We start from the raw sequence: 22,067 nt of genomic DNA, 5'->3' as shown, positions 1-22,067 counted from the left end.
CTTAGGATTTTCTGTAAACAAGATCATGTCATTTGCAAAGAAATAGTGTTACTTCTTCCTTACCAACTAGGATTCCTTTTATTTCTTTTTTTTGCATAATTGCCCTGGCTAGACTTCCCATACAGTGTTAAATAAAAGAGCAGAAAGTAGACATCCTTGTCTTGTTCCTGATCTTAGGAGAGAACGCTTTCAGTCTTTCACCATTAGGCTGCTATTACCTTTGTTTTTCATAGATGCTTTTATCAAGTTGAGAAGCTCCCTTCTATTTCTAGTTGCAATTTTTATCATGAAAGGGTTTTGGATTTTGTTAAATGCTTTTTCTGAGTCTATGAAGATGATTGTATGGGTTTTTTTTTTTTTTAATTTTTTTTTTTTTTTTTTTTTTTTTTTTTTTTTGATTACTAAACTTTCCCTGTTTACCTTAGGACACAGTTGACTTCTGCTGTATATCTGGGTCTGTATAATTCATATCTAACTTGCCTTGTTGCTTAGTTAACCACCGTTCCAGGCTCTTGCCTTCAATTTGGAATGACATGAAGGCTTTCTGGAAGCATTTTTCCAAATTGCTCGATGGCATGCAAAGAGGACTTCTTTAAAGAAGAAGGAAGAAATCTACAGCTGTTCTTTTCTCTAAATATGATAGGCATTAGGGAAACACAGATGAATAAAATGCAGCCTTTGCCTTTAAGGAAATATGTTTTTAAATGTAGTCATACTAGATGGTCTTTACAGCCAGTGGATTCAGCTAGTTGCATTGAAAACCATTCCCTGTTTATGTGTCCAATGTACTCCATTTTCATTGGAGCCCTGTGCTTAAAAACATTGCTATTAAAACATTTTAGAAATAAAACTCCAGCTAAAGTATTGAGGACCCTAGTTCTTAGAATAAAGATTGACAGGAGGTTATATGCCTGTGCTCCATAATAATTCCTTTCTACTTAACCTTGATTAATTGAAGCATATGAATGTTTTTCCCCATGGAAGGGGCATATTGGAAATACTTAAATTCTATGGTCATGCTGTGCTTTTCACAGATGATTGGAATTCTGCCCAGGCACAAACCATATCATCCTGCCCCCAAACAATTTGTCAGCTGTTTAACCTAGCGTAATTTGTTTTTCATGATCAGCAGAAATGACCGTGCTAAAATGCTTTATAGGGAAATAAAAATAAAATAGAATGATAGCTCTGATTTTTTTTAATATCCTCTTTTCTCTCCCAAATCATTCTTTGATATAAAAATGTATCTTAACCTTTGCTTTAATACTGGGAAAACAGGAAAGATTCTTTAAACTAGAGTCTTATTTTGTGAAACTGAAAACATACTATGAATTTCAGCAAGGTAGGTTATACTGACACACAAAAGAATTTCATGGATGCATTATTAGGATTTCATTGCTTATATACACATAGCCTTCAACCTTTATATGAGCTTGTGGCTAAGAAATTTAATCACTCTCCATTCAGACTGAACTTGGGCTGAAGCCTGGAATTGTTTGAGAAAGAGATCATTCCATGTGCCCAACTACCAAGCATTTAGAATGAAAGGAACACTGAGAACATGCCAAGAGAGCTTGTGCCACTGGAAACTGTACCTTTCTATGAGAAAGAATTTATCTCAGGACCGTAAGATGAGGTTTGTTAGACCTTTAGACGTATTAATTTACAACAGTATAAAAGTCTTAGAAGATACACACTTATAAGCTCTTAAAAAGTCTAACTATTGATTGGCTGGTGCAGCGTGTTCTGTAGGGTTTGGCTCAGGTGTTAGAATTTCCTTCATCCCCAAACTCATGTGAACATTCTTCAGACGTGAGTATAGTAAATGGTTCATTGTTCTTGTGGTAATCCTTTATAAGATTTTCATTTATAATTGTATTTTTGGACAGCAGGGAAGTAAAGCTGTGACCTTTAAATTCTGCACTGCTAATCAAGATTTATTCAGGGATTGTGTGATGATAAGCTGATTGATGAACCTCCTCAATAGCAACTATGGGCAATTGTTCAAAAACATGTATGCCACCTCTGCTGTCCACCTATTTATAGTCTGCTTGCTAGAGAGCTGGGATCCCATAACAGGAGTGGCTTATCTTGTTGCTAGGAGGACTCATCTTATTGACAATATAATCCTGTAGCTATAAATTCTGAAATGTAGTTATGGTTGCCATGATTTTCTAATAAGAAAGTAGGATATGTGGTCTGACAATTATCACTGTACTGTTAGAGATGAAGGGGACATAGACCTATGAGTCTCTGGACCCGGGTAGAGAATGGACTACAGGTAGCTCCCTTCTGACAATTTAGATTAGGTTTTCCCTGAATTTTCTATCCTGTAGGATGAATTATTTCCCAGGAAGCTCTTTGAGACCGATAGAAATAGGGATTTTGTGGTTCCTGTCCATTAGTCCTTCTGATATGCTGGGCAGGTCTGAATCCCAGTGATGGACATAGTTGAGACCCAAGTTGATATTCCTGCTATGGTTACTCTTAGGTCATTTAGGATCACTCTATGTGTGTGCGTGTGTATGTGTGTGCGTGCGTGTGTGTGTGTGGTATTTTGTGGTAAAAATAATAGTCTTTGTAGGGTTTAATCAGTGAGAATACAGAAATGTTTTCTACAGGCGTAAAATGACTCGACAAAATGATAAATCCCCACTCTGACCTGATGAATTTCACATGCTCCCACCACCAGCAATTCTACCGACTTGTGTCGTCCGTCAGTACTCATTATTCTGTTTCCTTCCTGTTCCTATGGATGAACTGGCATGTTCCTTTCTAGTGCTTCCTATCCCCTCTTCCTTGAGATATCACTTTAGCACTTGTCCCTTCTCACTTCTGCACCATCAGCTTTTCCTCAGGACTGGATTAATACCATCAGCCTATGAACATGCTATTAGTTTGCCCATCTTTATAAAACCCTCCCTTGACTTCATAACCCTCTCCAGCTGCCCTCTCACTTCTTTCCTCTCCTTTACAACACAACTTTTTAAAAGAAATGTCTGCAACCAGTCTCCACTTCCTCTCCTCCCATTCTCTCTAAAGTCTATTCCAATCAGACTATCACCCACCCTACTCCACTCTAACAGTGCTTTTCAACATCCTGAATGACCCTCAAGTTGCCCAATTTTATGATTTGTTCTTAGTTCTCATCTTACCTGACATGTTGGCAGTATTTGATGGAGTGGAAAGTCTCCTTTCATGAAACATTCTCTTTAACTGGCTTTAGGTCACCTTTCTCTCTGGGTTTTGTTGACCACTCGGGCTTACTCTCCATTTCCTGACCTCTAAACATTGGAAAACCTGGGGCCCAGTGCTCTGACCTCTTCCTTATCTGTCTCTCACTTAGTGATCTCATCTACTTGACTAACTTTAATGAATTCCAAATACATATAAATCTAGCTTGGATTTTTCCCTAGATGAAAGACTCACAGATCCAGCCCCAAGGCATTTTTGTGCTAATTAGAAAAGGCTAACCTTTCCTCAAGCCCTTGACTGCCATCTTCTGTAAAAATTTCAGAATAGATATACATTTATCAGATGAGATGAATGCAAATTGTGTGTCTTTCAGCTGCGTGATTCTCAACCATTAGCAGCAGTTCTGTTTCTCCATGTGGGTGGTGGGTAGTAGGCATCACAAGCTTAATAGGTCCCAAACTGAACTTTTAAATTTAATTTTATTGGAGTATAATTGATTTATAATGTGTTATTTTGAGGTGTACAGCAAAGTGATTTGGTTATACATATATTCATTCTTTTTTTAGATTCTTTTCTCATATAGGTAATCACAGAATATTGAGTAGAGATCCTTGTGCAATACAGTAGGGCCTTGTTGGTTATCTGTCTTATATATAGTAGTGTGTATATGTTCATCCCGAGCTTCTGATTTATCCCTCCTCCCTACCCACACGTTTCCCCTTTGGTAACCATCAGTTTGTTTTCGATATCTGTAAATCTGTTTCTGTTTTGTAAATAAGTTCATTTGTATCTTTTTAAAAGTTAGATTCTACATATGAGTGATATCATGATATTTGTCTTTCTCTGTCTGACTTCACTTAACATGATAATCGATAGGTCCATCTATGTTGCTGTAAATGGCATTATTTCATTCTTTTTTATGGCTGAGTAATATTCCATTGTATATATGTACCACATCTTCTTTATCCATTCCTCTGTCGATGGACATTTAGGTTGCTTCCATGTCTTGGCTATTGTAAATAGTGCTGCAATGAACATTGGGATGCATGTATCTTTTCAAATTAAGGTTTTCTCTGGATATATGCCCAGGAGTGGGCTTGCTAGATCATATGGTAACTCTGTTTTTAGTTTCTTAAGGAACCTCCATACTGTTCTCCATAGTGGCTGTACCAATTTACATTCCCACCAACAGTGTAGGAGGGTTCCCTTTTCTCCACACCCTCTCCAGCATTTATTGTTTGTAGATATTTTGATGATGGCCATTCTGACTGGTGTGAGGTGATACCTCATTGTAGTTTTGATTTGCATTTCTCTGATAATTAGTGATGTTCAGCATGTTTTCATGTGCTTTTTAGCCATCTGTATGCCTTCTTTAGAGAAATGTCTATTAAGGTCTTCTGCCCATTTTCTATTGGGTTGCCAAATTGATCTCTTGATCCCCAACCCCATCTCCCCAACATCTTCCTTTCTGTCAGTCTTTTCTACTTCAAAATTCTTCTCATTGTTGAGGTCAGCCTCCTTGAAGTTATTCTTAACTCCTTTCTTTCTCCCATACCTCTCCTTTAATCCATCATCAAATCCTGTTGGTTTTTCCTTCAAACTTCATTAGAATGTAACCACTTCTCCACTCTCACCCAGGTCCAAGCCTCATTATCTCACCTTTATTATTCTGTTAGCCAGCTTCTTCTCTTATACCTCTGTCTGTTCTTAACACAACAGTACAGTTCTTTATTTAAAACCTAGGTCACCTCATGTTTCCCCTCTACCCAAAATGCTTCAAGTGCTCTACCATTCATTTAGAGTAAAAATCAAAGCCCTTAGTATGGCCCACAGGCCCTACACCATCCAGGTCTGTACCACAGCTCTGACCTCATCTCCTGCCTCTCTCCCCCATGCTCTGTGCTCCAGGCACGTTGGCCTCCTTGCTCTTCCTCCAATATGCCAAGCATAGCCTGCTTCAGGCAGTCTACTGGGATCCTCTTATGTAAGGCATGGCTTCTTGAGTCTTTGCTCAAATGTTACTTTATCATATCAGAGAAGCCTTCCTTGACTGACACATATAACAAAGCAACCTCCCTTCCCCAGTATTTATTATCCCCCGTATTCAATTTTCTCCATAGCACTTATAATCTGGCACACACACACACACTGTTTACTATTTTATCTCACTGGAATTTAAGCTTCATGAGGCTAGAGACTATTTTTTTCACTTTACTATATCCCCAACTTCTAAAACAGTGCCTGAGAAGTAGTAGGAGCTCAGTAAATACATCCCTAAATCTCTTTGTGGAACCCTATCCCTAAAAAGACACAGAGGTTTGAGATGGTACTGCACAATTCCAATCTCTAAATTCCAAGATAAAAGCGTTTTCAGAGGTCCAGGAATGAATTTAAATCTAATTTGAAAATTGCATTGATTTTGCAGCTTTCTGGAAGGGCATTAGTTTCCTACAGAGAAAGCAAGTAGGCGCCATCTAGTGGCAACAAGAGAAGTACACATTTGTGTTACTTGAATTATTGATTAGTAACATACTTGAAAATGTAGTCCCTGATCCAGAAGTTTTTTAACTCTATGAACGTAATAATTACGATAGCCAAAAGTTCTCAGATTTGTAATTTCCACAGAACATGTTGAATTGAAAAGTACTGTTTATTATAAATTATTTATGGCTCATGTTTACTAAGTTTTGTTTGCTTATTTTTTAGGATCTGACATCCATTACTCCTCTTTATTTTTCTTATTGTTTTATCCTCTACTTATCTTTAAACTCTTACGTGGTACTGGCCTAGCCACTGAGTGGGTAAATAAAATAAAGGCTCTATCGTCTAAGAATTTATAATCTAATAAAAACAGCACCAATGAGGGTAAATGTGTGAAAGAAAATGCCAAATGATGCAGTGGTCTCTTCAGGTCAGACTTCTGAAGCCTTTTGAAGCTTAATTGTTGTGTATACTTCCACCATTGATGCATGAGCCACATCTTGTAGTTGTCTCCCTGTTGGCCTTGCCATATAGTGGGTGAAGGTTAAATATTTATGGTGGGGAATCATAGAAAGACTACCAATAATTGTCTCAGCCGCTATCTGGCCCAAGATACTTAGCCTTAGTCTACGTTTGGTGGAGCAGTTCTTCAGCTAGTTGTTAGAGAAATTAAAGTATTTGTTAAGACTTGTTCCCTTGTTAAAATTATCATAAATTTTTAGGTCTAATAGTATCGGTTTCCTTTTCTGAGTTGTGTTGTTTATCATATACTTGATATCTCTGGAAGCAGATATAGAAATTGATAGCACAACAGTTTCAAGATGTTACTGAAATTTAACAATAACTAATATTCTGTTATTATATAGTTACTTTAGAGTTTTTCCTTCTGCCTACAGATACTGATTTTTTTTTTTTTAGATTGCAGGTAAATTGCAGTTTCTTTGTAATATCCTATCTTTTTTTTCTTGAGAAAATATCTTTTTAATTAAAGAAATTGGTGTGGTATTTTGAATAGTATATTTTAAAGCTAAAATATTCCATATATTATTTCTTTTTAAAGGTAAAGCAAGTGTTATTTCTAAATCTTTTTGCCTTCTGAAGCTATATTTATATAATTTAGCATTCCATCGTGATAAAGTGGTGATATTGAAAAAGGACATTCTAATAGGATTAGTAAGTAGGCTTTTTGTGTACCCTAGCTCTAATTTCTTTGACAATTGGTTGCTATTATTTGTTTCATCATTTGGAGGGCCAGGATTCTCTTTATTTAGTAGGCTAGGTGGTTTAAAGACTGCTTATAATACTTAATTGCTTATCTGAAAATTAGCAAATTTAGCAGCCTTAGTATTTGAACTGTTTAATATTTCTAAAGTATTAACTGTGCTTTTTGTTAACTACTGTGTTCTCTCATTGTGATGGCTGAAGAGGCAATACTGGATACTTTGACTTGTAATTAAAGAAGCATTATTTCCTTATTATTGCAAGAGTACATGAATTTTAGGTTGTATTAATTTGTCTTTTGTAGAATATGCAGAATTTCTACATTGCAAAGGAAGAAAAATTACAGATTTTGATGAAGTTCGCCATGAGATTGAAGCAGAAACAGATCGAGTAACCGGAATGAATAAAGGGATTTCCTCCGTACCCATTAATTTACGAGTCTATTCCCCACATGGTAAGTAAAATAACAAAATTCCAAATTCTTGTCCTCAAAAATTTTTACTATATTAATTAACATACAGTATTTATAGAAGATGGTTTTTTTCTCTCAAAAAATACCGAGTTTCTAGGATTGTGCTTAGATACTTCAATAAATGGTATGATCCAAACAGCTCATAAAATTATTTATGGGGAGACAGGAGGAGATAACTTTTAAAAGAGAATTAAGTCATTTTAAAACGTCTTTATGTTTATCTTAAACTTTTAGAATTCCAAAGAGGTATGCATGAAAACTTCCATTTTTAATATCTTCAGTTTTTGCAAAAATCTTAGAGGTGCATGGTACTATGGTTGAGTTATCCTTAATGAATTTTCTTTCAGTCCTATATATTCCTCTTTAATCTCTTCCTGAGGAATCAACTGTGATTTTTTTTTTCCCCCAGACTGTCGGCAGAAACTTGTCAGATATCCAGTTCCTGGTGTGTGATACAGAATAGCCTCCATTCTGACTAAGATTTTAGTGGGGCAGATTTTAATCTCCTATCTTCTACCCAGCTCTGTTGCTTTTAAAATGGACCATGAGTGACATAAGCTCAATTACAACTTCCCAAGAGGACTTGGTGCCAATAACTTAGCGTGCAGAGAGAATGATAGCCAGGTCGGGACTGGAGTCACTGACTCGGTAGTTTCCTGGGCTCCCAAAATGGTGCTCCATGAGTCTGGCTGTATAGCCTGCACACTAACCTCATGGCACCATGAATGGCTAACGGCTTTCCTATAGGTTAAGTGGCTAACACTCTGTAAATAATGTATGATGCTTTTAAAGGGAAGGGCAAACCTTACCCAGAGAATTTTTACACCATTTGAAGGCAGTGTGCAAGACTGGCAGACAGCATATTCACTTATTGTTCAGTGTTTGAATTATAGCCCCCAGTTACAAATGTGACAGCTCTCTGAGAAAACTGTTAGGTATGCAAATCAGTGCTTCTTAAATTATGTTAAAATGATCATTTGGCTTAGCACAATCATATTATAAAAATAGAGAAAACTTGAAAAGCCATTTTGAATTCTGTCCTTTTTATTCTATGCACATGAGTCGAAGTTCTTCAGATACACAATACGTAAAGCTCAGCTTGTTTTATTTCTACTAAAGTGACACATGATTCTGCATTGCTGATATCTTTCAGCATTGATGGTATATGTAAAACTTTTTTTTTTCCTTTCCACAGTGTTAAATCTAACCCTTATCGACCTGCCTGGAATTACTAAAGTGCCCGTGGGAGATCAGCCACCAGATATTGAGTACCAGATCAGAGATATGATTATGCAGTTCATCACACGGGAGAACTGTCTGATTTTGGCTGTTACCCCAGCCAACACCGATCTTGCAAACTCAGATGCACTGAAACTAGCTAAAGAAGTTGATCCTCAAGGTGAGTGTATGGCCCATAAGATGAACGGGAATTAGTTTAAAATGTCAAGAGTTTGGGTATATTTCAAGGTAACACAAATTCTCATAAGTTGATTTTATTATTAATTAAATTCACCATTATTAATATTGTTAGCTCTTTCATATTTAAGATGCTGAAAGAAAAATAACTGGGGAATATAGTCTAAACCTATATAAATAAATGTAAGATTAACTGAGATCTAGGAAAATAGACCTTTCTAATTTTTATGAACTACTTATTTTAACAGCTAATAAAAGAAATTTCTGATACAGAATTCAGATTCTCCCCTTAGTTTTTATGAGTTATCTGAGTATACTCCAAATAAAAAATCTTTTCTGTTTTTGTTTGTTTTTCATTAAAATAGGAGGCTCTTTTAATGCATGTAAGATATTATTTAGTTTATAATATTTGACTTAAATCCCTGCTTTCATATGTTTGTTACTGGCATTTCAGAATCCAAAAAAGTCCCTTATTTATGGTGATGTTTGACTTTTTCTTTCTCTGAGCTGAGTAATAATTTATGTTCAGGGACCCCAATGATGGGTCTTTGTGTGTGTCTGTTTAAAGAAATTATGAATGGCACTCAGTGATGTGTCCTTTCAAGATACAGATGCATCTTCTCCAATTCTAGGAATTCTTTTTTTTAAAAAATAATTAATTGCCCCATTTTCTCTGGTCTCTTTATCTGGAATTCTTATTATTGACATCTTAGAACTCCTGGATTAATCCTCTTTTTCTAAAAAAAAATCTCATTTATCATCTGTTTGTCTCTTTGTTCTACGTTTTGCAATCTTTACTCAACTTTTAGCTCCTCTAATTTTTCATTTTTGATATCATTTAAAAATTCCAACAGCATTTTCTTATTTTGTGAATGTTATTTTTTAAAATAGCATTGTGCTCTTGGCTTCTCAAGTGCAGTATCTTCTGTAAAGATTTTAATGAGAGCTTTTCTTTTTGTAATCTAGAATATCTCTGAGTTCATTTTTTTCTGGTTGTTTGTTTTGGTCATTATCTTTGATGTTAGAGACCTTTTTCAAATGACTGGTGATCTTTTGCTGCTCTCGTAGATTTAAGAGTAGAGCACTAAAAAGCTGATGGAAGGTCTGCCTGTGCTTGAAAGGGATTCATTGACTAATGGGCTTTTCCATAGGGCGATTGGGCTGGGGCCTGGCCATTTTGTGGGGAGACTTCCTTAGCTGCTATTAGATTCAAGTATTTTCTCTTGAGCTGACTTGGTATAAGCCTGATGTCCAGTGGTCTCAGAGCTACAAGGAAGAATTGAGTTGGTGGGGGAAGGTGGGGTGATTCTTACTATTCAGCATGTAGACTTTTCATTAATCCCTGTGCTTTCATAATGGCATTCCTGAAGGTCTTCTTAAGTCCAAAATCCCTCTGGTTCATCCTCTTCTCTTTTTCTTTTTCGGTACGCGGGCCTCTCACTGTTGTGGCCTCTCTCGTTGCGGAGCACAGGCTCCGGACGCGCAGGCTCAGCGGCCATGGCTCACGGGCCCAGCCGCTCCGCGGCACGTGGGATCTTCCCAGACCGGGGCACGAGCCCGTGTCCCCTGCATCGGCAGGCGGACTCTCAACCACTGTGCCACCAGGGAAGCCCTGGTTCATCCTCTTCTGAAAGTAAATCTTCAATATTCTGCTGAGGTCAAGGAGGAGTAACTGTGTGGGTGTGCAAGATGGGAAAAAGAGTCTGGCAGCCTAACAGTAAACCATATAAATTTTCAGCCAGTTCTTCTATTTTCAGCTCCTCTTCACTAACCTTGGTGCCTTCAGTTCTTGAACCTTTTCAGAGTTCTGCAGTAGTGACTGGTTTTCTTCTTCTTGGCTTCTTCCAACATACCTGAGGTTGGGGTTTGAAACAAAGTAGGTGGAAGTTCCAAATGGCTGCATGGGGACCATCACCAGGACTCCTTCAGCATCAGTGACTTGGGAGAGCCAGATTATGGATTAGGGCTGGAGTCTAGTTATAAAAATGATACTAAAACACCCCTGTCTCAGAAGCCTTCTTGTTCTGAAGGAGACAAAACCAGGTTATCTGATTGGAACAGAGAGAGATAACACTTCCATCAATGGATTCTAGTGAGTGCAGCACAATCACATCCCTGAGAAGTCCACACTTACTTCAGATGAAACTTCATGGAGGAGTACAAATGAGATCCCCAGTCTGTCTGCCACAAATCTGTATCCAGAAAGTTAAATGAGACTTCTTTTTCTGCTATAGACCTGGCTTATTTTACAAGCTTATTTTTATTAGCTGCCACTTAGAAATTGCCGTGTGAATGTTCATGAATTTACCCCTAATGAGCCTCATTTCTTGTGGCTCATTTTAACTCCTGTTTTGTCAAAGATAGGCCCTCGTTACCCCAATTTTTTATATTCTGTAAATGGTAGTCCTAAGAACAGATTTTTGAATGTTTGCAGATAATTCACAGGGAACTTTGCAAATAATTGATAATTTTACAGAAATAGAGAAAATATTCAATGCCAGTGTATGCTACTTCTTTGTCTACTCTTGCATAGTGATCGCTAAGGAGGACAAATTCATTGCCTGAAGGCTCATAAGTACAATTCTTGTGTTAGTTACTAGAAGTTCCTTGCTAACCTCAGGGTTTCTTATTTGTTTTAGAATCCTAGTTTCAATTCTGAAACTTCTGAACACTGTCGTACTTGAGAACCCTCAGGTTTGGAATGGTGATTAGGTCTCCACCAGAGACCCACTTTTGTGTGCTGCTATCCTGAGGCTTTGGCTGGTCCTGGACATCACTGAAGCTCCAAAGGAAGCTGCATATCAAGAAGTACACACTTTTGTAAAAAATCTTTTTAAAGCCTATTAAGATGAAATTTTTTTGTTGTCATGTTTCCCATTCTAAGATTCAACATACTTTTTATGACATACAAAAATCTAGATATGATTTATATATGACATATAAATCTAGATATAATCTTAAATATAATTCTAAGACAACACACTTTTTAAAGCTCAAATGGAAGTTCTTCTCTACACTTGGGCAAGCCTATTTATCAATCTTCAGACGACTACTCTCTTTGCAAAGAGGCTGATTTCTAACATAAGATTTAACAAACTTATTCGAATTCTATACACATGAAACTCTTGAAATTCAAGTACAAATGTAAAATAGCAATATGAATTTGAAATATGCATCTGTAATTCTCAGGCTTCAGGGTATAATATTATGATGATATATTCCATACACCTCCTATCAAAGTTCTGATCACACAGGATTGTAAGGTCATGTATATCTGTGGTCCCTGCTTTCTTTAGAGCAGATATCTAGTGTATTCCTTGTTCAAGCTTAGTACATAGTAGATGTTTAATTTAAAAGAATGATTGATTAAACAGAAAGAATGTAAAACAACTTTTTCAAAGACCGGAAATATTTTGGTTTTAGCCTTTGTTCCTAGCATTTCCTCCATTTGAAAAAAAAAAACCAAACTAGTTGATTTTAAGAGCCGCACTCATGCTAAATATAAGCTCAAAAATATATCCCTTAAGAAGTCAAAACATGCCTTGTATGAGTTAACACACTAGGTTATTTCTTCTTAAAGAATCAGATAGCTTCACAAATATTAATTGATTCAATTAATATCCGGTAGGGTTTGCACTCTTGATTTAATTACTTAGTATCTACAGTCGACCCTCCGTATCTGCTGATGCAAAACCTGCAGGTGAGGAGGGTGAACTGTAGTCATTGCATTATGCCATTTTATATAAGGAACTTGAACATCCATGGACTTTGGTATCTGCAGGGCCTCCTGGAATCAATCCCCCAGGGGCACTGAGGAACAACTGTATTAATTGTTTTTAATATGGTCAACTATTTAAGCTAAGAATTTCAAGGTAAAATGTGCCAGCTGCTACTCACAGATACAGAGTAGGATTCTTACCTAGCCAGACTAGGATTCTTACCATGGAGACTGCATTGATTTCTCTAAGGAACATTTCCTCCAGCTATTTAGAAGTTCTAATCAGGTGCATTAAGAATTCAATCACTGCCTTTGTTAGTTAATCCATTAATTTGTTATTCAGCAGACATTTATCAGGCATCTATTGAGCCAGGCAAAGTGCTTGTGGTCCTTAGCGTTAATTCTATATGCTGGACCACCTAGTAGGATCCTAGGCTAGGTAGATACACACTACATATTTCTGATTATTTTTGTGACTTTCCACTACTTAAAAAAAAATAAGCTGTTTGCATGGCATCTTGTCTTATGTGTGAGGTCATAAAAGTCCCCAGAAAAAGGTTTACAGAGGATCTGCTTTATGAAATGAACATTTTCATATTTTAGGGGATGTGATTTGTCTCACAACATATATTAATTCAAGTGAAATGGGTTGTGTAATAACACTGTGTGTCGTATGTTATAGCCACAAGTATCCTGTCAGGTAGGTGGCATTGCCCAGTTTTATAAGAGGAACTGAGCTTAGAGAAGCTATGGAACTTGCTCATGGTTAGACAGCTGGTGAGTAGCAGAAGCATGATATGAGCCTACCTATCTATGAGACCAGTAGGTGTAGTCTACCGCTGTATCGTCTATCTTTCTCACACCAACTGTGTTTTAAACACTTCGTTTAGTGATAATCATGAACATGTTAGATTTTTATAAAATTTGAGTAATACCTGCTTGATAAAGTAGTTTTATGGTACTAAACATGGTGAAGCATTGTCAAAGTTATGTTGAATTAGGTTTTGCCTCATAATTCTTCTCTTTAAGGCAGAGATTTACTAGAATATCTCTGTATCAATTTGTATAAGAAACAGACTCATTGACAAACTTAAGGATTGAACTTTTCAAGGAAATATTATAAATGCTGGCTAAAGAATTGGTTTGGAAGAGTTCATGTTTACATTCTCACCCGAATGCTTCTTCATTATTTCCCAAAAGCACTCAGTGAATATTACCTTCAACTGGTTTAATGTGATTTTTACTTTTCATATCAGTTTTCAATATGGCTACATTGCTTTAACTAATATTAAAAGATGATTATAGTTACTTGTTCATTTATTCAACAAGTAGCTAATGAGCAACTACTATATGCTGGACACCACTTTGAGCAGCATGAATACAGTGGAACAATGCAAATCTTGGCCTTACGCAATTCACATTCTAGTGGGGGAAACAGCCAAGATGTCTGATAAATGATTATTTTAATGTCCAGTAGTGATAAGTGCTATGAAGCAAAATAAAATAGTGTAAGGGAAGAGAGAGTGATGGTCCATGGAAGCAGCATATGAGCAGAGAACTGTTAAGTGAGGGAACAAGCCCTGTGAATATCTGGAGGTGCAGCATTCCAGGTAAAGGGGACAGCAAGCACAAAGGACTGGGAGAACTGGCTTAGGACTGTTAAGGAACAGCAAGGAGGTCATCGAGGATGGAGCTCAGTGAGAGGAAGAGAAGTACTTTCTGCCATCAGAGAGGTAGGCGGGCCCAGATCAAGTGGGGTCTTCTAGGACGTGACAGAGACTTTGAATTTTGTTCAAAGTGTGATGAGCAGCCGCTGGAGCGTTTTGAGTGTAGAGAGACAAGATCTGATTTATGTTTTCATAGGTCAGTCTGGCTGTTGTGAGAAGAAATGACTAAAAGAGGGCATAAACAAGGAGATCAGTTGGATTACTCCTTCAAAGAGGTCCAGTGGGGAGAGGGATGATGTGGCATAGAATAAGAGAGTAATGGTACAGAGGGAAGAAGCTGTCAGACTCAAGATATATTTTGAAAGTAAAGCTGATAGTTTACTGATGGCTTGCTGTGAGTAAAAGAAAGGAGTCAAAGTTGACTCCAAGGGTTTTAATGGTGGTGCCATTTACTAGGATTGGGAGTATTAGGAGAGAAACATGGTTGGGGGAATCAAGTGTTCCCTTTTGGACATATGAAATTTGAGATGTTTATTAGTCACCTAAGTAGTGGTGTTAGAGACTGGAATTCAAGGGAGAGTTTCAAGCTGGAGTTATGAATCTGGGAGATATCAGCCTAGAGGTGGTGTACTGAGTTGGATTATATCCCCCCCAAAAGATATATCTAAGTTCTAACCCCTGATAACCTGTGAATGTGTCCTTATTTGGAAATAGGGTCTTTGCAGATGTAATTAGGTTAAGAATCTTGAGATGAGATATTCCTGGATTTATGGCGCTTCCTAAATCCAATGACTAGTGTCTTTGTAGGAGAAGAGAGGGGGATTTGAGAGGGACACAAAGAAGGCCATGCCAAGATGGAGGCAGAGATTGGAGCAAACCACCAGTTTGTGGTAATCTGTTGTGACATCCTTAGGGAACTAATTCAGATAATATCTAACTCCTTGAGACTAGTTGAGTTGAGAGCACATAGATGAATGTAGATAGAGAAGAGAAGGAAGGCCAAGGAAGTAGCACTGGGGCTCTCCAGTATTTTAGTAGTGGTGAAGGGGAGGAGAAAAAGCAAAGGTGACTGAGAAGTGGTAGAAACCCAAGTGGGTATGGTATTCCTGAAACCATGGGAAAAGAGGATTTCAAGAAGGGCGTTGTCGTGGGCTGTGTCAAATGCTGCTGAGAGATCAAGAGGGTGATTTGGTAGGTCAAGGCCGATTCTACTGCTCAGGCATTGTAAGGAAGCCCAATAACAGTAAGAAATGAAACACAGGAGCTGGTAACTATGGGAAAGTGGGATTTCCCTTACATTGTAGTGAAGTGGTGCACCCAACCTAATGGCATAAAAGGCAGTGAATCTATATTTCTTTGCCCCTCTGACTTGGCAATTTCCCCAGTCCTCACAGCTTGTATTCAGCTTCAGACTTATAGTAATTCTCTGTGAGGAACCCGGGAAGTGCTGGGAAGCTGCATCCATTCAGTTGCTTGTATTCTTAGCCCATGAATTCTTTCCACTGCTTCCTGGAAGATTCAGTTGTAAACAGAAGGAAAGCAGCCTTGAACTCTAAGTCATCATTACTTTCAACTTTTGTATCTAAACCAGACTTTTATATTTTCATGTAATGGAGATGAGGGTAGAGAATTGACCTTTGGATTTGGTACATGAAAGTCATTGCTGACCTTGATAAGAAGGGTTTGGTAGGAAAGTCTCCTAGGAGAAGGTTCAAAGGAGACTTGGATGTGAGGAAATGGAGACAGAATACAGACAGCTTTCTCAGGATTCACAGTAGAGGGAAGCAGAAAAATGGGACACTAGTTGTGTAAGATCGGAGAACGTTTTTGAAGGATGGGCAATATTCATACCATGTTTGTGTGTTGATGAGAATGGACCAGAAGAGAGAGAAAATTGTTAAAGAAGAATAGAGATGGTATAAATATAGGAGAAGCAGGATAAAGACAGGATAAATAATATGAGAAAAATCCTTGATTAAGGGGAGTGGGAATGTTACATGGGGCACCTGTGGGAGTCCTTGCCATAGATAGAAGAGAATTAGATTGTTCTCCATTTTAAGAGTACAAAAGGCAGAGGATATGGATACAGATGAGGTTAGCTGGTTAGATTGATTGGTGGAGAGATAGCTTTCAACATATTGAGTTTATTTATGTTGGTGTAATATCCACCTATCTTGATAGGTTCTAATGGTCATATAATACAGACGCCATGTTTACACTGCTGTTCAACATGACTAGAAGTGACACTAGTATCTTTGTGTTTTATAGATACTGTTATACCCTCGCTGAGCAGTTCATCCTAAAGAGGCACCCACATTTTCTGTATAAAAGCAGAAGAGTCAGTCGCAGCAGTGGTACTGATTTATTACTTGAGCATGAGTTCATTACCCATGAAGACTCTCATTGTGCCTTTTATCTTCTAGGCACAGCAGTTTTTTAGCATTACCCATCAAGCTTGTTGTCTACAATAGAGGGGTGTTTAAAGGCCTCACTAGGGAGGCAAATGTGTCTGGAAATTCCTTTCATGGTGATTTATTTCACAGCAAACAAATTTCATATCTAAATCTAGCATGACCAGAGGTCTTCCGGAAGTATAAAAAACACTCCAAGAGGAGAGTTAGACCTCTGGTTGGGAAAGAGGGCACCATTTTCTCTTGAGATGAAATTTGTGAATTGGTGAGAATTTACCAGGAGGCTGGAGGCAGACTTCCTTATTTGTTTTGTGGAGGTGTGTCCAACCTACCTCCTCAAGGTTTTGCCTTTCCACAAGTCTCCGTATTCAATCTGGAAAAAGTTAGTTCATAGGTGATGTAAGCTGATACTCATTGACCTTTGGCAGCACTTAGCAGTTGCCAAAGCACCTTACTTTTCTATCTGGTCATGGAGGTGCTGGAGGTGCTCTTAAGTTAAACAGAAGCTTCAAGCATACAGGCGTTAAGTCAGCATTCAGAATATGATGAATATGTTTATAAAATGCAAATGTAAGAGCAATCCATGGAGAAAACCTATTTTCCAGTCAGTGTCTGTTTCTCTGCAGCTATTCTTTTTTCCTAAATGGATTCTCATTTTACCTTGAAATTCTTAGCTTAAATAGTTGACCATATTAAAAACAATTAATACAGTTGTTCCTCAGTGCCCCTGGGGGATTGATTCCAGGAGGCCCTGCAGATACCAAAGTCCATGGATGTTCAAGTTCCTTATATAAAATGGCATAATGCAATGACTACAGTTCACCCTCCTCACCTGCAGGTTTTGCATCAGCAGATACGGAGGGTCGACTGTAGATACTAAGTAATTAAATCAAGAGTGCAAACCCTACCGGATATTAATTGAATCAATTAATATTTGTGAAGCTATCTGATTCTTTAAGAAGAAATAACCTAGTGTGTTAACTCATACAAGGCATGTTTTGACTTCTTAAGGGATATATTTTTGAGCTTATATTTAGCATGAGTGCGGCTCTTAAAATCAACTAGTTTGGTTTTTTTTTTTCAAATGGAGGAAATGCTAGGAACAAAGGCTAAAACCAAAATATTTCCGGTCTTTGAAAAAGTTGTTTTACATTCTTTCTGTTTAATCAATCATTCTTTTAAATTAAACATCTACTATGTACTAAGCTTGAACAAGGAATACACTAGATATCTGCTCTAAAGAAAGCAGGGACCACAGATATACATGACCTTACAATCCTGTGTGATCAGAACTTTGATAGGAGGTGTATGGAATATATCATCATAATATTATACCCTGAAGCCTGAGAATTACAGATGCATATTTCAAATTCATATTGCTATTTTACATTTGTACTTGAATTTCAAGAGTTTCATGTGTATAGAATTCGAATAAGTTTGTTAAATCTTATGTTAGAAATCAGCCTCTTTGCAAAGAGAGTAGTCGTCTGAAGATTGATAAATAGGCTTGCCCAAGTGTAGAGAAGAACTTCCATTTGAGCTTTAAAAAGTGTGTTGTCTTAGAATTATATTTAAGATTATATCTAGATTTATATGTCATATATAAATCATATCTAGATTTTTGTATGTCATAAAAAGTATGTTGAATCTTAGAATGGGAAACATGACAACAAAAAAATTTCATCTTAATAGGCTTTAAAAAGATTTTTTACAAAAGTGTGTACTTCTTGATATGCTATTTTTGTTGGGAAAAATAAAATAACCTTGATTATGAAATTCACCGTGAAAGAGAATAGATTTAGAATTTGAATAAGGATATAAATAAATTTAATTCTTTTAAAAAACAGGAATAAAAGAGAAAAACATGAAGACGTTGGTAACAGTGAATGTTCTATTAAAATGGAACTTGTTATTGTCATCAAGATTGTATCAGTACGAAAGGCCACTAAGATGTGGATTACTAAAACTGACACGTTCATTCCTTTTGCCACTGGGGGTCACTGTAAAGACGTTGCTTGAACAAGTCTAAAATTTCCTTTTGTGGCGTTTGAATGTAGAAATTTAAATGTGAAAAAGAAACACTATTTATTAGAAAGACTAAAAATATATATAAGAAAGAAATAAGACATATTCTCTTGTTCCCTAAATTGCATATTACTGATCTGAATCTTTCTTAAGACTTCTGTTTATATTGATATATGTATGTGTTGCATTGCTATTCAAAGTGGAAGTGTTTAATTAAAGTGACTTTAGCATTATAGAATAATTGTATTCTCATGTGTTTCTTGTTTCAAAATTCAAAGATATTTAAAATACAAGTAATAGTTACCTATGCAATTAAATCTTACTCCTGAATTCTGATATGACCATAAGCTTCTAACATTCCCATTAACGTAGATAGAAACATATTCTATAATCCATCTCCAGAATATCTGTCCAAACCAGATCTATATATTTATTTCATTGACAGTATAAATAAAAATATCATTAAAACAAAACAAAACTCTTCTAAATTTCTATAAGACCCTCATTTTCCATGGCTTTCAGAATCTCTCTCTCCTTCCCTCCAGCTCTATCTTCCTTTCCTTTTTCTTCTCTCTGTTCTTCGTCTAACATTTCTTGAGTGCTTGTTATAATCCTTGAATAGAAGGAGAATTATTTCTTCCACTGAGACAAGAGTGAAGTAAGAAATTTAGTACATGCAGATAGAGGTTCATCTGTAGATATCTGGATAAGCATTTGAAGAATTTATTGCCTATTGACATAGGTATTTTTCTCTTAAGTAAGAAGCAAGGCTATAGGCTGAGAAGGAACTGGGAGTCAGGGTGGTGGTGGTGGGACAGTAAGGAGGATAGGAGAAAAGGGAGTTGTGTAAGATGTTTGAGGAGAAAGGTATTTTGGACAGCCACTGTGGGGAAAGAGAGAAGGAGAAAGTGGGTAACACTGAAGGACTCCACTGAGGCCAGAGCCATCTGCACCAAGACTTCAGGATTTTATGATTCCCAATACCACTCAGCAGCAAAGGATTTTGAGAGGCAAATACTTGGATTGCTTTTGGGTCAGAATTCTGTGGGATCCATTGGATGGAAGGCAAAAGAGTTGAAGATATTGGAAAAATAATAGTTAGAAAGATGAACTGTGAAATCCTTGGAGGAAGGGAAGAAAGGGAAGCCAAAAAGGACCCATAAGTTTTGGGGAAAATGGGATGGTTCAGGGATGAGGTTCCAGATAAGACTGAAGAATATCAATGCATTATTCATAGTAGGTGAGTAAAGAAATTGTAAGAATAGGAGTTTGTGGTTAGAGACTAGAATATTAGAGTTTATAATTTACAGTTGAAACAAGTCCAGATAATAAATGTCCAGGATGTGGTCATGGGAGGAAATTGCTAAAATGACATGCAGGTGAAAATCATTGAATTTTCAAGAAACTAAATACATGAAGAGAAATGAATACATCGTCCTCACATACATTGATGCTGCCTGGATAATGGTGGAACTAAGGGTGGTGAAGAAGACCCTGATGCTGAAACCTGCAATAAAGAGGGTGTGTCTGTGTGTGTGTGTGTGTTTGTGTCTGAGTGTTGAAGATGGGTGTTTGGGCATTTGATAGATGACAGCAACAAGGAGGAACAGAGGGTGCTATAACCAGATGGTGTAAGGCTCCAAAGCAATATTTTATATGAAAGTGGAAGATTTTGGTTTAGAACAGAACTGAGGAGTAAGAACATTAACCTTCATTCTCTTTTCTTCCACCAGAGGGGCATGAAGGAAAGAACTAGATGAAGGCAAGGAGGTGAGAGCTATTGTTTAGACCAGAGCATGAGTGTGTTGGAGTAATATGGTGACAATAAAGACAGTTCCAGGTGGCATAGTGCAAAGGATTGGCAGAAAGGCAGCAAAGGGAGGAAGTGGGAAGCATGTCGAAATGAAAGTACAAGCTGTTCTGCTGAAATAACCAGGAAACATTCTTAAGAAATGTTGCCTTAATAAAGAAAGTACACTAATAAAAACATAAGACGTATAAAAATTACATTTTAAAACAGTACAGCCTAGTGGTTAATAGCACAAACTCTGGAGCCAAACTTCCTGGGCTTGAATCCTGGCTCTACCACTTACTAGCTGTGTGATCTACCGATCGTCTGTGCAGGAATCTCCCCGCTTTGCCCTCCGCACCCGTCGCTGTGCATTACTCCGCGGTCCCGAAACTCCCCCCTCTGCCTCCCGCAGTCTCCGCCCGCGGAGGGGCTTCCTAGTGTGTGGAAACTTTTCCTCCTTCACAGCTCCCTCCCACTGGTGCAGGTGCCGTCCTTATTCTTTTGTCTCTGTTTTTTCTTTTGCCCTACCCAGTTACGTGGGGAGTTTCTTGCCTTTTGGGAGGTCTGAGGTCTTCTGCCAGCCTTCAGTAGGAGTTCTGTAGGAGTTGTTCCACGTGTGGATGTATTTCTGGTGTATCCGTGGGGAGGAAGGCGATCTCCGCGTCTTACTCTTCCGCCATCTTCAAGGTCCCCCCTTGGGCAAATTTCTTAATCTTTATATACCTCAGTTTCCTCATCTGTAAAATGGGGATAATAATACTACCTTCCTTATAAGATTGTTATGAAATTAAATGAGTTAATATCCACATAGTATTTAGAAAAGTGCCTGGCACTTAATAAGCCCTGTAAAAGTACTACATAAAATTAACATACTTCGTTGGTTAGAAAGTAGGTTTGTGGCTGTTGAGTTTCAGACTTAACAAAGTTATTTTTCCTGCAGGAATTTCTGTGCTAAAAGCCAATAGTTGCTGTATTTTCAGGAAGTTTATATCTGTTAAACCGAAGTCTTACTCAGCAAAGTTAACCCTTGCTTTCTACTTCCTTCTTGCTTGTCTCTTCTTAGGGTTGCCAATATTATCACTTGTCTAATGCTCCTTACACATTCATGTGTTGTCACCTTTATAACCCATGGTGATGCACAAAGCCAGAGCCAGTTGGATTACCTATACAGTTGTGTGCATGGTGTGTGTGTGTGTGAAACACAGTTTCTGGTGATGGTGCCTATAGTGATCTATATAATGAAAATCATGTTCCCTATTTAGTAGGTCCCAGTGGAGCTGATGGACTTAATAGAAACTTTTGCTGTAGGAGAAATTCCTGTTCAGATGAAGGACAGATGACCTGAGAAGCTTGGATTTGATTTGGGAGTGAAGGATGACATTAAAAGAGATCTGGTGCTATCAGCTAGTTCCAAGTTAACCAACTGCAACTTCAATTAAAAGTGTTTCCACGCTATTGCCAACAGAGTCCCTGGATGGTGTTCTGAACCAGACCATTTTGTAGTCAGCAGTCTGAGCTATCTGTTCAGGATTTCAAATAGTTTGCTGAGGGCTATGAGTGGAGCATTATTAGTTACTGTCTGCAGTTAAAACCCCTGTATGAGAAAGGTAAGAGTGGGAAATATATAACAGTCCCAGGTCTACAGCAATGATGGAGTCCTACTGGGCAG

The 22,067-nt window shown here is 37.6% G+C and overlaps 1 protein-coding gene across 4 annotated transcripts in view; it reads left to right on the top strand.

Annotated features, from left to right (window-relative positions):
• Positions 1-22,067, top strand: part of DNM3 (dynamin 3) — a 556,874-nt gene that overhangs the window by 145,732 nt on the left and 389,075 nt on the right. For all 4 annotated transcript variants that reach the window (XM_024739835.1, XM_024739837.1, XM_024739836.1 and 1 more), the window contains exons 3-4: positions 7,202-7,351; positions 8,565-8,768. In XM_024739835.1, coding sequence (XP_024595603.1) covers positions 7,202-7,351; positions 8,565-8,768 — 354 coding nt within the window. The remainder of the gene's footprint in view (positions 1-7,201; positions 7,352-8,564; positions 8,769-22,067) is intronic.

Source organism: Neophocaena asiaeorientalis, unplaced genomic scaffold (genome assembly GCF_003031525.2).
Source record: "Neophocaena asiaeorientalis asiaeorientalis breed wild unplaced genomic scaffold, Neophocaena_asiaeorientalis_V1.1 scaffold589, whole genome shotgun sequence".
NCBI lineage: Eukaryota > Metazoa > Chordata > Mammalia > Artiodactyla > Phocoenidae > Neophocaena > Neophocaena asiaeorientalis.
Note: the sequence above shows the minus strand (reverse complement) of the source record. Positions and strands in the feature narration are given on the sequence as shown.